Source organism: Lathamus discolor, chromosome 5 (assembly GCF_037157495.1).
Source record: "Lathamus discolor isolate bLatDis1 chromosome 5, bLatDis1.hap1, whole genome shotgun sequence".
Lineage (NCBI taxonomy): Eukaryota > Metazoa > Chordata > Aves > Psittaciformes > Psittacidae > Lathamus > Lathamus discolor.
Genome location: NC_088888.1, coordinates 47023099 through 47039207, shown reverse-complemented (window position 1 = coordinate 47039207; position 16109 = coordinate 47023099). Strand labels below are relative to the sequence as shown.

Below are 16109 nucleotides of genomic sequence, written 5' to 3'. Positions count from 1 at the left end.
TTAAAACTGCTCAATGTAATCTTACTGAGTCGCCGCCGGAATTGCTACTCATTTTTCTCCAATTCTACCAAACAAGAAATTATAAAAACTGGAACTTGGGGATTAACTGTCACTAGGACACCCCGAATTAAAGAGATGTTCTTGTTTTTTTTCCTCACATCCCCAGCAGAAAAGGAGTGCCTTTAGAGCTGTACCTGAGCAGTTTATATCTGGAAATGAAGGCTTTTGTGCATCCGTGCTGTGAACACTTGTAGGGGCGCTCCGCTTTGTGCACGTAAGTGTGGACTCTGCGCTTGTTAATGGAATCGAATATCTTCCCACAGAGTCGGCAAGGGTAACTGTCCGGCTGCTTCACTTCTCTTCCCTTCAAGAGTGAAGACCGACCATTTCTCCATTTAGGTATAAGCCTCACAAGGGCATCACAGGGGCTTCCAGAGCTGGCACAGCTCAGCTTCGCAGCAGAGGAAATGGTCCCAAAGCACTGAGCAATGCTTTTGCCTAATGCAGCTCCTCTCAGTTTCCCTTTGAGTTTGCTTTTTGCTTTTATGGGTCCCAGTTTATTTGGTGGTCTGATCCTGGCGGTAAGGACTCGGTCTTTATGGATGCACTGGTGAGATTCCAGCAAAGCAAAAGTTGCAAAAGTGCCTCCACAGCTGGAGCATATCCAAGGGTCTGCAGGCTCTTTCTGCAATGAGAACAGAAACAGGTCTTTCTTATTAGCCATTCTAAGGAAAGGTCATTCTCACTTCTCATCTTCTTCTGGGCTTTGCCAAGACTTGTTGTTCGCCTTGGCGATACTTACTTCAATATACTACCACACAGCTTTTCAACTGGAAATGGATTCTCTCTAGGAGTCTACAAACTCAAAGGAAAAAAAAATATGGTTGGCTAAATAACAATTTCCATCTTTTTGTTTAGTGTTTACTGTAACAGTTCTGAGTCCTTCACCTTTGTTTTTCTGTGCCTACTGAATTTCAGAGTCTCTACATTGTTTCTTTTACAGAATTATTCATAAAAGCAGTTGCAAATTGTACTTTACCCTTAGACTGATGCAATTTATCTGCAATTGCTACCATACATGAATTTGGTGGGGTTCTCCACACAAATGTAGTTTAGCCATACAGGATTTCCCTGTATTTTGGGCTGACTCCATGGTTTACTAGACAGCAATGGTCAATGTCTCCAGGCCAGACTTCCTCACGTTTGGCATCAGACCTCCTTAAATTCAACAAGAAACACCTTTGGTTTGTGCATCTCAAGCCTATCCTGACTTAGAGGCATTATTGTTTTTTGGTAAACAGTGCATTATTTGAAAGTACTATTTCCGTGGAAAATGAGTTACACTGGATTCAGCTGAATTCACTGTAAATATTGACATTCTAAAAATTCCACAGAAAAACAATTGCAAAAAAACACCCAGTCACCGACGAAATATACTTCAAATTAATACACAAGCATGTACTTTCTTAGCTGTCTCTATGTTTTACATAACCTTCTCATAACCCATATTTATTTTCCCTTGCTTTTGGGCTACCTTGCTCTGGAGAGCATGGTGAGTCTGTGTCCAGTCTGTCTGTAATTACAGATTGAGCCCTCCTCTCTTACCCATGTGTGGTGCTGTGGCCCTCCTACACGGTCTTTCTAGGCCTCATACATGAAAGCAGCAATGGGATTACTTCCCTTCCTGCGGCATCTCTGAATTCCTGGTTCATTTGTATTCCCTGTTTAACATTTCTTTCTAGCTTAGGTATCCATCTTCATGGCCACATTTTCAACACGTAACAATTTTTTGCTATCGGTTTAAGGATTCCTATTGTCATAGGAAGGGAAGGTATTAGGATTAGAAAAGTTATGGCACAGGAAAGACTGAAATAATCAGTGCATCAGCTGACCATCTGGACAAAGCATAACAAAGGCGACCTGATGAAAAAAGTCTGAGGCTGGACAGCTTGGTTATCTGCAAATTAGCCTTTCCAACACATCCCAATTATTTCTGGCTACATCTAATGGCTCCATTGGATTACGAACACAAGAAGAACAGCCTTTCTCTGAGTAGCTGTTTGGTTAAAATTGCTCTTGGCTTTGTGGTCTACCTTAGCATTACACGAGTTACATAAACAGAGACAGCATGTAAATAAATTGTAATTTACTATGTCTGGTGATGGTTTATATGCAGATTATGGGTACTTACTGCTACTGGAGGCAAAGGACAGACATCAGATTCTTCTTTAATGAAGGCTGCAGAAGCTTCCATAAATTTGGCATAATCGGCAGCATACCATACTTTCAATTCTGTCTGTGGTTCAATTGGCTGTGAATGGAAGAAAATGGCACATGTTTACTTGTGTCAGTTTTCCTACATCAAATAATACACAAGATTGGAGGGGTTGGAGTGTGTGAATTTTTGTCCTTACCCAAGATGCATTCTTTGAATCTCTTTAAATGTTTGGTAACTTAGTTTCAAGATTTAAGCACTTTTTGAGCATTACTATTCCCTAGGGCTTGTCACTTTCACAGTTTTGTGAAAGCAGAATTGTGTATGTACAGACTGTGAGGGAGAGTAGCAGGAGTGCTGCCTCAGCCCTCATGACCTTTGCTCAGTGAGATCACAGAATCAGCTAGGCTGGAAATGTGTTTGTCTGTGATGTCCAGCCATCCAGCAACCTTTACAAACAATATCCTATGTCTATTCCTTGTTATCTCAAAACCTACTGGACACAACATTTAACTACAGGTATAGGAAAAGGAAAAATGCATCATGAATGCACAACAGCTTGGATGCCTTTGGGTTATGTTACACTCACTGAGTACAGACACAGTGCTGATCAGTATGTGGCCTGCAAGTGAAAGTTGCACGTATCCATGCACTAGCTCTAATGTGTCAGGCTCACTATGCATGTGCGTTACTGTACTTCTGCCCTCTTTTCACTGAAGCCTTCGCACACGGGACTAAGGGAACCCATAATCTGCAGTCTCTCATTCAGTCATGCCTGCCCAAATCTTTCCTTGGACTGGACTATGACCTCCTCTGACAAATACTTTCAGTCAATAGTACAGCAAATAGAAAAAGAGAGAGATGATTACACTCACTGGCTAAAGATCTATTAGTTATTTAAAAGCAAAAGAGAGAACTAACTTTGGGGTCACGATTTATGACACCCTGCCTCTCTACACTATTTTCTCAATCTATAATAAAACCCAACATTGTTGCAACAGAGGTAGAGCCAATCTGCACTGTACTTCTAGTTTTATTTTAACTAAGCTAAACTTGTGCCACTGAAAAGAACAAACTAACTTGTAAGCAGAGCAGCTGAGTCTTATTCCACATGACAAATAGGACATCTTAAAATGCACTTATTTTATACCACTGGTGTTGGATAAGTGTGGTAGGTGAAAGACAACTTAGATTGTGAATGCTGACAAATGACAGGTAATTGTGTGTATAATGTCAAAAACTGAACTTTGAACTCCCAAGCACAAGCCTGCTTGCCAACTACAACCAGTATGGGGTTGGTTGTATGTTTTGATTAATACCTGCCCTAAACAGAAATGGTACGTGCTGAATTTTCTACTCAATAAAAGACAAGAGGCAGGGCCATCTCCAACTAGGAGACTGATCATCCATTCCGCTCCTGCATATAGTCTGTTTAGATGGAGGAAACCAAGCCTGGGGGAGCTCCATAGAGACAAATGCCTGGAGGTGCCCCAGGACCTTGGCCGGTGACCCCTGAGACTGGTACCCACAAACAACTGTACAGCATGATACTGTCATGACCTTCTGCCTGGTACTCCTGACAAGCAGTGATCTTCCCTGTGGGAAGCTGAGACCTAGTCAATGTGACTTGGAGGGAGAGCAAGTGCATCAGTGTAAGGTAAAAGCTCTGATCTCAGTAAAACTGAGATTAAATATCAGTATCTGAATCCACAGGAAGTTGTCATTTACTCTGTCACCTGTGACAATAAGAGAAAGCGATGACAGTGCCCACATGAAACCTTCCTGTGATTAGACCAAGAACTGCAGATTATTTTTACTTCCTCACAATTATATACTTTAAAAAAGTACTTATTTCTAGGGACTGCAATCATTAGTTCAGCAAGTATCCTAATGGTGCTGTTAGCATGCCATTTGCAGGTATGCTTTTGTAGCTGCAGTTTCACGTCACCAAAATCCCATCTCTTTGTAGAACAGTGGGGAGAGGAACAAATCCTTTTGCTGCCAATTTAACAGACTTTATTCTAAGTATTTTGAGAAAATACCTTCATAACCAACCCTAAGGCAGGCTCATGCTATGACCAGCAGGGTGTGCCTATGTGTAGCAAAAGGCTATCACTTTCACTGACCAGGAAAAAATCTGCAGGATGCCTGAAGGACACTGAGACTTAGGAGAAATAAACCACAAGTCATTCCCTGTGATACACAGCATAATAAAGGTTCCAAGACATATTCTTCATCATAAGATACTCTTCATGTCAGGATGCAACTCTCCGTTAATGCCAATGAGCAGAGTTCTACTTAAGTAAGCAGAGAGCTGGATCAATAGTATTTAAATTATACCGGAAACTGTAAGTTACCAGTTCATAAGTACAACTTCTTAGAAAAACACTTGTTCATGCTTTCCAAATACAGTATTATTAATCCTGTCAGTTCTACAAGTTAAAATCAAATTGAAATCGTGAATGGTATGGACTGCACAGCCTAAACAATGTTTCAGATTAGCATATACTGGTTTACGTTGATTTTCTTTTAAAAAAGTAATTATTTTAATATGACTCCAAAAGCAACTATACTTCAGACTGCTATAAAGGACTTTGAAGGTGTGAAATGTTATCACTATTAACTTATTTTCACATCACCACTGTGTGGTAAATATTTTTCTCACCATGCAGATGGAAAACAAAAATGGAGGAACAAAAGTGAATAATACATTTCTGTGGGACAGCCACAGAAATACATGCTAATCTTGGCAATTGAATTGAAATGATGGATATATAACTTCTTTTGACTAGTTTTTTTTTAATGTTGCTTACAGTGATATACAAGCATTAACATAAAAATTAAAAAGGAAAACAAATGTTCAATATATAGACTTCATTTTCCTAAGGGTATGAAACAGTAAGTTCTGATTAAAACAAACCTTGCCTGAGAAAGTGGCCAAAACAATGTTCCACTTAATGTTCCACTATCTTTTATAAATAGAGGGTACTTTGTTCTATCTCCTCAAAGGCACAGTTCAGAATCTCTATCACAAACTGATCATTACATGGCAACATTGCAGAAAGTTCCGCAGTTAAGTTTTCAGAGCTTTAATCAGCACAGAAAATAGCATGTAAAGATTCTACTTAGCACCTGTGCCTGAGCACCTGGTAATGTGCTTGCAATTTGTATCCAAAAATGTAAGAAAGGAAAGGAATGTGTTTGTTCTTTCCAGGATGTAGTACTGTTGAATGTAACAATGCTAAATAATCTCACTATGTACGTATCTGGAACTGAAGAAGTTTACAACATTCATGTTTAAACGCTGCCATCACAAATGATATTTCTGTTTCCCTCTGCTTGGTTTATTCACTACCCACAACAGCAAGTACACACCACCTTTTATTGGAAAATGCCATATGCTGCTTGCTTTATTACAGATTAAGTAATGTAAAAGGTGGTTTATAATAAAAATCCATTTAGCAGAATATAATCAATCTTTCATCTGTAAAAGTGTTTGCTAGTCCTTCAGAAACTTTGCTTATAAATTTCCATTTGGATGATGGGTGAAGCAATGTGGGTTTAATTACCTTAACAGTTGTGAAGTAGACTTCTCCACAGTGCTGATAAGCCACAAGGGTCTGTTCTTCTTGGTTCCGGGCTAGCCGGACAAACATCATCCAGTTTCCACAGTCTTCATTGGGAGTGTCCAGAAAATACTTCCCTCCATCTTTCAATACCTGAAACAAAGGAAGAGGACAGGAGAAGGAACGTGATAAAACAAAGCCCTGTACAGAGGCACATAGTTTTCTTTAAATCAGAATCACGGTTATCAGTTATTTACTCTGTCTTGGTCATACGTCCTTTGAAATCGTGGTTGTTTTGAAATAGATCACTCTTAAAGAATACTGAGTGCAAAGGAAAATGAAGAATGAATACCTGCTGAGCACCCAACTACTACAATAACTGTACGCTTTTGTATTTCCAGTTTATATTTCATCATTTTTGTGTTATATAAAGATAATATTATAAGAACTAAGTGCAGGCGGGTAGAAAGATAAGCTTTATGCCTTAATGTACTTCCTGAGTACTTGATAATCTCAAACTTCAATGCTGTATTCATGCTACATTTTGAGCGGAACAATTGTATAAATTGTGTAGTAAGTCCAAAGAGGTAACATACAATATAATGGTATTTTAACAGTCTTCTCTTTTTCCCTTTAACAATGTAAAAGTAAATACAAATGAACAATTGTGTCAGAAAGATCTTTTTCCTTTACTTCATTCTTTGAGACTCCTTTCCAAGACATTGCATCTGCAAGGCAAATGCTCCCAACCTCATACAAGGCAACTGCTTTTCTGCAATATAGTCTTAAACATGGACAGCTGAAGCTGCACAATAGATGTCAGCACAGCACTTACCTGTTCTACCAATCATGTAACTGAGCAATTAACTGCAAAAAAACCCGCTGTATTTCCATTGCTTCTGGGAACTATTTTATCAAACTTCATCATGTGTCTGATGAAGACATCTGCTGTTGGACAAGTCTGGTCACATACTCAAAATGCTGCTAGGGAGAATCAAGGCAGCCTCTGCTGTCATATAGGAAAACTAGACTCTTCTGAAGAAACAGTCCATTCATCAGCCAGAGCTACGCTTATCACTGTATGCTTTTAAGCAAATGCTGCTGACTGATAGAGGATAGGGTGTGGTTTACAATGGCTTAGTGAAGAGGAAGGAACTGGGTGCTTAGCTCATCCATGCTTGCAAGCTGGTTAGAGAAGTACATTTGCTGCAGAAAGAGTAGCACTAGTTTCTGCTTGTTACAGAAGTACATTTAATTCCACATAAGAATTAAAGTGTCTCATAAAAAGAAGAGATTTATGGAGAAGAACAAATCTTCTCTGGTGTCAACAAGCCATGAAAACTCCGCAGAAGGATAGTGTTACTTTCCTGGAAGACCATTCACATGACTTCCATGCGCAAATGAAGTTTACAGCAATTACTGAAGCTAATTACTCTTACTCTCAAATGCAACTACGGAAGTATCTGTATCTATGCCTTCCTCCACAACACACAGTGTTTTCCAGTCCCAAGCTTCTGGAGACAGCTCAAATGAAGGCATAAAGCATGTCACAGGACAGCCGCTGCTTGTCCCCCTCTCCTGAGGGGGTGAGAAGGCCTGATTCAAAATGCAGTCCTGATGGAGGCTGTGGCTTGACCACAGATTTGCCATATGACAGAGAGGTGTGCCCAGGCATGATTCCATGCAGCAAAATGCAAAGATAGGTCTAGAGGATTACAATCAAATATCACTCCCAAGGAATTCATGTGGGAAAGCATGTGCATGTAGATGCGTCTAAGCTAGGCTGGTCCTGAGAGACCATGGTTTGTACTGGATAAAGCACAAACAACAGTGTCACAGTCCAGATGAGACAATCAGTATCTGCGCATGCAACAAGGGATGGTACCAGCCCAAATAACAGCCTAACAAAACAAACTGAGTTAGTGCACGGTGTGTCAAAGTTTGTATATAATCACATCATTAAAAAGTGTTTCCCCATCCCTGCACTGTTCCTCCCTATTAAGCAGGTGTCTTAGCACATATTTCTGTCACTATTGCTAACTCAGTGAATAAGTTTAACCCTCCCAGTGGTATGGTGTTAATCATAAATCCTATTTTTTTATCTGGGTAGACAGTACTATCCTTGGATACTTTCCGTACCCTTGCTCTGTGAATTATCAAGACCTGTCAGACTGAGAGATAAATCACTCTGAAAGTGACAAAACTAGAAAGCAGGAATGCAAACCTCTAGAAAGCACAATATAAATTTTAACATTTTGGTACTTCAGGTTATGCTGTGCTGTCCAATAATACAATCTGCATTCATACATATAGATCAGGAGTAAAATTCATTCACTAAATCAGGCAGAAAATTGAATGGTTAAATGACATGAATATGAACTGGTTAAAATACATGAATATGAACTGTTGAAGAAACATACACACTTCATAGTGAGTCACTGGGTTTTTACCTGCAGGACTAGCCTGCTGTCATCATAGCAGGTCAGTTTTGTAGACAGTTGACCAACATAAGGACCAAACTGTGTTCTCTTCTGTATTACTTTCTTTGCAAATACTCCAAGGACTATGAATAAAAAAAAAATAATAAAGTAAGTCTAATGTTAACATACAGATCACAAATTACTTCTTGTATTTTGACAGTTGTGAAAATGGAGATAAACACAATAGTGCAGAACACATGGATTCTTCTTCTAGACAAATAACCCAGGTAAGTAATTCTAATGGAAAGAATATAAAATAGGATTTAAATATGCACAAAGCTTTTTTTAAATGGGCATTACACTGAATACAAAAGCACCTAAAATCATGACAGGATATTAAACTGGGTATGCAACATGAATGTGTTGATACTTTTCAATCTAAAAGCTGATGTTATCATAGTGCTCTGTTTGTTGACATAATTTGAGGTTGTTCTCTCCTACTGCGAGTGGAGAGAATTTATAAAACCCAACATTAGTTGTATTAATCATTCTAGTTATTCCGCTGCCTCATACCAATGGTGTGACACAGTATGCATCTTGTCATTCTCTTTCTGAAACGCAATCTTCCAGGAAGGACTAATTTTACACAAGATAGCTTTGGAAAATTTGCACACTAAAGATGTTGTTCCATGTTCAAGTGTGGGCATTTAAACTGCCCTGTCCTCTGAAGGAAACAACAGTCATTCTAGAATACGAACTGAAGATGGTGCAAAAGGGAAATTAACCTCCTGTGTCATTTTGAGTTTGCAGTGGGTGGATGAGGGATGCTATTTACCATTTTGTTTCTGACATCTTATCGGATACTCTTTCCTGTTTTGCATGCTTAGGAAAAAGAAAAAAAAAAGATAATGTAATAGTGCATGCTATTATTAGACACAAATTCAACATTCATTAAACTTGTATTGACTGACAGAGCTAACTGCTCACAGCTAAATGTCACACCAGGTCTGGCTAATGTCCTACCATCAGTCTTCATCAGTGCACTGAAGTTACTAGAAGTCAGTCATAAAAAAACTGTAGCTGAATGTGAGCTTTAGCTTTGCTCAGCTGAAAATAGTCTTCATAATGTTAATACCCAGTGATTATGACTTGAGTTACTCATGAAAAAAGCCAGTGTTCGTCCTTTTGCCTCCTCTTTCTCAAATGTGGGAAAAAGAGCTAAAATACTTACTCTGCTGGTTTCCAGCTCGCAGCTCCAGCACTCGCAAAGTGAGGTAATGAGGTAGGGTGAGACGGGCTCGGCTAGGAATAACCCTGTCTTTAGCCCTGATGAGTGGTCCATGGAGTTTGCATTCTCCTATAAGGCTTTTACCACAATCCTCACACCCTACAAATCCAGAAAAGGTAGCCTGTTAATAAAAATTACATACTGCTCTCCAATATAGCCTTTTCTAATTCTGTCAGCTTGAGAACACATCTGGTACTACCAACGATTTTCTTCACATCACTGTTCTACCTTAGGTAGTGAAAAGACTATCTGCAATCCAAAACTGAACGAGGATGCTTTGAAATAACACCTCTAGTTTGTGCATTCTCTTCTGTGCAACTTGGTGGGTCCTGACCTTCAAAGATTTATACACATTTATTTGGAAGTGTCGCAAGACATGCTTTTGAAGACTAGAATGGCAGCAAAGCTGGAGCTTGCAGCACACACACCTATAAATCAAGGTGCATGCATTTATATAGAAATGAGAAGGGTAAAGTTGCAAGTAATAATAATAACCAAGGTAATTTGCACAGATCCAAGGAGTCCAAGAAAGATCACTGTAACTTTGTGAGCCTTCACATACCATTCTCAACAGAAGACAAGAACCTCATTGTACCATGAAAAATGAGTACGATGAGTATTACAGTGACAACTCAGTTGATAATCACGCAAGGGCAGCCTTCTCATAGACTATGCTGCCTGTGGAAGTAAGCAGAAGGGGCACGCCGCATCTCCCAGTCATTGGTTTGCAATAATGACATCTGCAGGCTGAACACACAAACCATCCAGAGAACTCATTAATGAGAAATACATGTCTGCAAACAGACTTTCCCCCAGCACAGTGAGGTATTTTTGGTTCACTGTAGCTCAAACTGGTTGCCAGGGAAACTCATACAGAGCAGCAACACAACTGAGCAATGAGACTCTCCAGCAGAAGGTCATCCTGGCACTGGTGTCACACAGGGCGATGGGAAAAAGGGGACTTCTTGCACAAACCCTTTTTATAGACAGTAGAAACCAAACCAGTGAGCCAACAACACTTCACAACTGAATTAAAAGGAACAGCTGATAGTGGTCATCCATGACTACCTCATTTTGTTTTACTTCTGAAAACTCTGCTGAGCAAGTCTATTCAGTAAGCGGCAGTAAAGAGCAGAGGAGGGGAGCCAGAACAGCCCATGAGAATCCAAGGGAGCCATGGGACACTAGAAGAGACTGCAACAGGAGAGGTTAGGCTTCACCTCAGACAGGGGCTTGTAGCTAAAGAGAGGACAAGAGAAGCGTAGGGGCTCATGCGATACTGCCTAGAGAGACATCGGAGATGGTCTTCGAGAAAGGACAGTAGCACCACAAATGCCATATTCAGGGTAGCTCAAAAAGGCTTCAGTTTGTAAATACAAGTAGGCACTTCACTAAATTACATGCCTCAAGACCCTAGTCCAGAATCTCCCCAGATAAACCTGAAGTGTTCATACTGAGTGCTCCAGGCTCTCCATCAACTCTAAATGAGGAGGAAGACTTGCATGTTGGTCTGGCTGCAGGCACTGCAGCAGTCCATAGTTTTCAATCTGGGAACCATCTAATAGTTCTCTTTTGCCATGGCTCCAGACTGCACACTTGCACTATGAACAGCTGAAATACATGGTTTTTTGCTAGTGCTACAGATAAGGAACATAGCACTCTACAGCCATCACTTATGATGCACAAAAAATAAACTATACAGCTGCAAGGCAGATTCTTCTTGTTACACACTGGTTTATGTACCTGAAAGTCCTTTCCAACGAGACTGCAAGAAAAGGAAAAACTTTCTTGGTCATCTAACTTAACTGACTTTTAAATAAATTCCCATCAATCTATGTCTTCTGAGGGCAACAAAATTATTATGGCTTCCTGAGCTTACCTAGAATAATAGCGACTTTGTCTCAAGTCAAACAGCTCCTGCTTGGAGAGCTGTTGTACGCAAACTGCTGAAAAACATTACCAAAAGTAAAATGGAGACAAAGAACCGCTGTTCGAGAGAGGATGTATCTAATCAGAAAGTACACGACCTTATCAATCTGTGCCATGCCTCTGTGATTCATCATTACCAAGCTCCTGAGCAAACCTTCCAGCCACCCTGGGGTGGAAGCTCACTGAAAGGCTGGAAAGGGAAAGCAGGGAAAAAGGGTCTCCCTTGAACTGGCCTCCAAATTAGGCACTCATGCCCCACCAGCTAACCCACCCTGTACCTCGGGAGCCAAGATGTAAGGTCTGAAATGATTCATGCGATTTAGATGCTTGGGAGGAACTCCTCCATTAATTAAGGACTGCTCTACATCTAAATGGCGCCGAGCATGCCACTGAGCTTAGTGGCCACAGAGATGACTCTCCAGGTGCCACACTTAACTGGCCTGAGGAAGCCATCAGCTAGCACTGAAAGAAAAGAGCTTGAAGTGGTTTTTTAAGCAATTTGCTAGTCTGTCTTGGGATTCTGATCTGTATCACTGTGCAGCACCTTGAAATATCCAGAGCTGCCAAAGGCTTGCTCTAGGATTTTCTATGTTTCATTACATGTGATGTGAAGATAACTAGATGATTCAGCTATTTAACAGGCATCCCAGAATTACATTCACTACACAGCATTTCTATCCCCACACCAGCATGTTAATACCCCTGACTCTGAATTTACTGCACACTAAAAATTGCCAGGTGTAACAGGAGCACAGGATAATTATCCTAAAGGATAACTTCAGGGACTACCTAGGGGAATGGGGGTCTTTGTAATTTCTTCCCCCTGAACTAACAGAAAACTGTCAAGTTCACATTCTTCCTCAGAGGCAGTTACAGACCAAGTCACAATCCTTTGTATTTGAACGCTAAACTACAGATGCCATTGGTGAAAAAAGTATGCATTCTCATAGTTGTAGCATGGCACTGGTTTGCAAAGCTCACACAGATTTTGTGTCCCGTTTTAACTTGGCTCTGAAGCAAAACGTAATTTTTTCAGCAACAGCCTCACAACACACTCTAACCTGTTTTGACATATGAAGCATCCAGCTATGGAAACAACACACGCTTGACTGTATTAGCACTATGAATTAAATACACTTGGTTAGAAAAATCACCTGTGAAGAAGGGTTTTTTCTGCTTTTTGTGGATGCTTTTATGGATTCCTTGCTTCCTTAAATTGCATTTACAGAAGCAAAATTAATGGATTCAATATCATGTTTACAGGAATACTTGATAATGTGCAAGCATGCAAGAAAAACTAAAACTGCCCCCATTCCTCTGCTTTGCTGTGATTTAGATAAGCAGACAACAAAAGGAAATAAATGAAATTCACAGGAGTTACAAGCTGTTAAAAACCAGATTGTGTCATTTACTGTATCTTTAAAGCAGCGGTGCTATATTGTCCCCTAGAGGGTATTTCTTTATACTTTCTCTGTCTTTGCAGTGATTCTGAAAAAGTTCCAAATAATGCTTTTTTATCTATCTGTAGATAAAACTACACAAGTTAGCAGATCTTGTAGCTGGTAAGATTCTTATTTTGCTGAATTCCACCACAGCACTGCGGAGGCACACATACAGAAGAGCCCAGCACAGGTGCAGGTCCAGACTCTGATCAGGTTGCAGGCGTGCAACCACCACTATATTGCACAGACGAGGTGCTCGTGCCCTGCAAACAGGCTAAGAGAAGGGTACATCTCCTGTACGTCCCAGCTTGTTACCCCTGCTCATGCCCCGTTGGACAGGCTAAGAGAAGGATACAGGTCCTGTATGTCCCCAGCCCGGCACCCCTGTGCCTGAATGCATCTGCTCCTACTTCTGCCCAGCCACAGGGAGACATGGCTGGCAGCTGTGCTCTTCCCCTGCAGTTTGGGTCACCGGAAAAATTACACCCTGCTCCCTGCAGGATGCACTCCCAGCACATGGGCTGACCAAAACAGTCATCAGCATTCCCATGGACAAGAATGAGCTGTGAGTGTGGCTCACCTGTACCGTTCTCACTATGCTGGCGCTTCCCCCCAGTCCAGGTCTAGGTCTCGGTGACAGCTCTCCTTTGCTGCAGACTACAGCTTGCCTCCTCCTCCAGCTGGCTCTGGAGCCAGACACACTGCATGGGGACAAGCTCCCGTGGCCAGCAGTAGCCAAGCTTGTGCAGCAGCTCGGGCAGGCTGGACTTGAGTACAGTTAACAAAGTCACGTTTCCAAAACAGCAGCACGGTCGGAGCACAGTGCCACCCCACAGGCACAAGCCTAGTGCTGAGGAGCGCTCATTAGCGTGGGCAAGGAGCCACAGGCTGCGGTTAAACAAAGTCCAGCTGCAGAGATAACAGGAGCTATACATAGCCATACTAGGAACTGCAATCACTGTCATGATAGCTCGAACATACCACCAGCTCCTCAACCAATCCGTGGCAGAACACCACTTTTTAAAACCCAGTGCTAAAAACTAGATGCCTGTCAGGTAATCCTGCATTTTCTCCAACCTCTACTTTCAAGCAAGACTTACAGCACCTGAACACTTCAGTGGCCAACAAGATGCTTGCAGTACAATTTAAGTGCCCTGTAAAGGCAGAATTAAATCATTCCTTTTAAAACATCCACTTCAAGGAGAGATGCCTGCAAGAAACGACTGTTGGCTGAGCAGCACTCAACATTTGCAGTGCTGTTTTGCAGCACTGGAATTAGATCCCATGCACAGTGGAAACAAAGATTGGTGTACACAGCAGTTCAAATCCTAGCCTAATTACAATCATAAGATTTGCATAGAAAAGAACAGTAATCTATCCCAGAGTAAAACTGTACTGCTCCATTAGTTTTGTTCAACTTTCATGCAGAGGAATGCTGCAAAAATACCTTGTGGATATTTTCTATCTAAAATATATTGCATGTGCACTACACCAGTCTCTGTTCTTGTTACACAAAGATACATGAGGTTTTCCTGCCCTGTGATTTGCTCTGTAGCACTTCCGCTTGAAAACCTTGTTCTACAATATAATTTATTTGGCAAAACATTCGAAGTATCAATTAGCAAACAGTTAATCCCAAGTTATTTTCCCATTATTGTGGGCCACTGCCACACTTCCTCTGTAAAAAACATTTATTAAAAGCCTTACGTGTCCCAAGTTTGATGTGCAAAGTGCATTTACAAAGAGGCTGAAGCTCTTAACTGATTAATAATTCATCCTATTCATATTATAGCAAACCAGAACTTGTTATAATTAGCAGACTTCAGAGTAATTGTATTCAAATCTCATTAACTTCTGATATTTTGTCATGCTCAATTTTCTACTCACTGATCTTCACTTTTTAACTGTAATATATGATCCCTGGTCCAACACAAAAATAGATGAACACCTTTTCATGTCTCTTCTATCTCATACTACAAAACCTTGTATTAGCAGAGAGTTACAACTGCTCAGCTATGTGTATAAAAAAAGAAAAACAGATCTGGAAACCACACTCCAGGTTGACTTTGCAGTCGTAACTGCTCACGTGAGCAATGAATGGAAACTTGCACTTTCTTGTACCACACAGCATATTATTTGGGAAGCATTATTGTATTTTCCACACCCAAAATAACACACACACACACACACAAACCAAAAAGGGTAAAAAAAAAGGGGGTGGGGGTGGGGAGGGGAATGGAAACCAGATTTATTCCTAAGCAATTGAGAGGGAAACTTTCAACAGATTTAAGTGGTGAGTTCCCACATCTTTGACACACAGAGACCCTGAAGCCTCTCAGTCTCTACCTGGTGGCACCAGCACAAACACTGTGGGACACGGTGCTGCAGCCTTGTGCTGCCAACTGCCATCCCTGGGCTTGCAGGCAAGTGGATCAGAGTCCCTGAGAGAGGGAGGAGGAGTCCTGGTCATGTGGAGGGGTGAGCAGCACTCTGTGAGTAAACACCTATGCCTCGTTTGGGGCCCACTCTCCCCAGGGAGAAGAACAGTAGGTGGTTTGCAAACATTCCAGCAATCGTTCTTAATATTAAACATATTCATGGACATGATCTCACTCTACTGAAATGTAAAACTTTAAAAATTAAGTTACTGTATTTGGAGACAAAAACAGATAAATAAAACAGCAAACATGCCTTACTGCCACCCTATATGTTCAGTCAGACCAGCAGGTCAAGCTAATTCCCTAAAACTGGGACCCAGCACCGCAGGCAAGCCCAGGCCTTAGGCACTCAGATGCTCCTCAGCAGTGACACCTTCCCTCACCTCGCCTCCATCCTCCCCTGCCTTTGTTCCCAAGAGGAAAGAAGATTCAGAGGGAGGGTACATCCTTGGGTCTTCAGCAGTGGGAGAACCGCTCGAGGTCAAGGTACCCAGTCAAGGTACCCGCTCCTGCCTCATAGCAGTATGATCCTGTCTAGCACGGGGTCTGTTCTTATGGAAGGATGCCTCTGGAAGGGAGGCTCAGCACTTACCTAACTGTAAAGAAATCTAATGCAAAGCACGTATGGATTTTCCTGGCAGACCCCAGTTCCGGTATGTACAATCTTCAGAACGCTAAGACTATTTGTTATACAAACTTATAAAAGATAGGAACAATTAGGATTCATTACTAGTTCGTAACAGGGAGAAGTTGATGACAGTAGAGCACATCTGTGAACATTAAGATTTTTGCCTGGACTATGAAATACTAG

General features: G+C 41.2%; 1 protein-coding gene across 2 annotated transcripts in view; it reads right to left on the bottom strand.

Annotated features, from left to right (window-relative positions):
* Positions 1-16109, bottom strand: part of PLAGL1 (PLAG1 like zinc finger 1) — a 49099-nt gene that overhangs the window by 5577 nt on the left and 27413 nt on the right. For both annotated transcript variants that reach the window (XM_065680682.1, XM_065680681.1), the window contains exons 3-7: positions 9433-9588; positions 8232-8344; positions 5785-5934; positions 2192-2311; positions 195-685 (exon numbers count right to left, since the gene is read on the bottom strand). In XM_065680682.1, the coding sequence (XP_065536754.1) occupies positions 195-685; positions 2192-2311; positions 5785-5934; positions 8232-8344; positions 9433-9588 (1030 nt within the window). The remainder of the gene's footprint in view (positions 1-194; positions 686-2191; positions 2312-5784; positions 5935-8231; positions 8345-9432; positions 9589-16109) is intronic.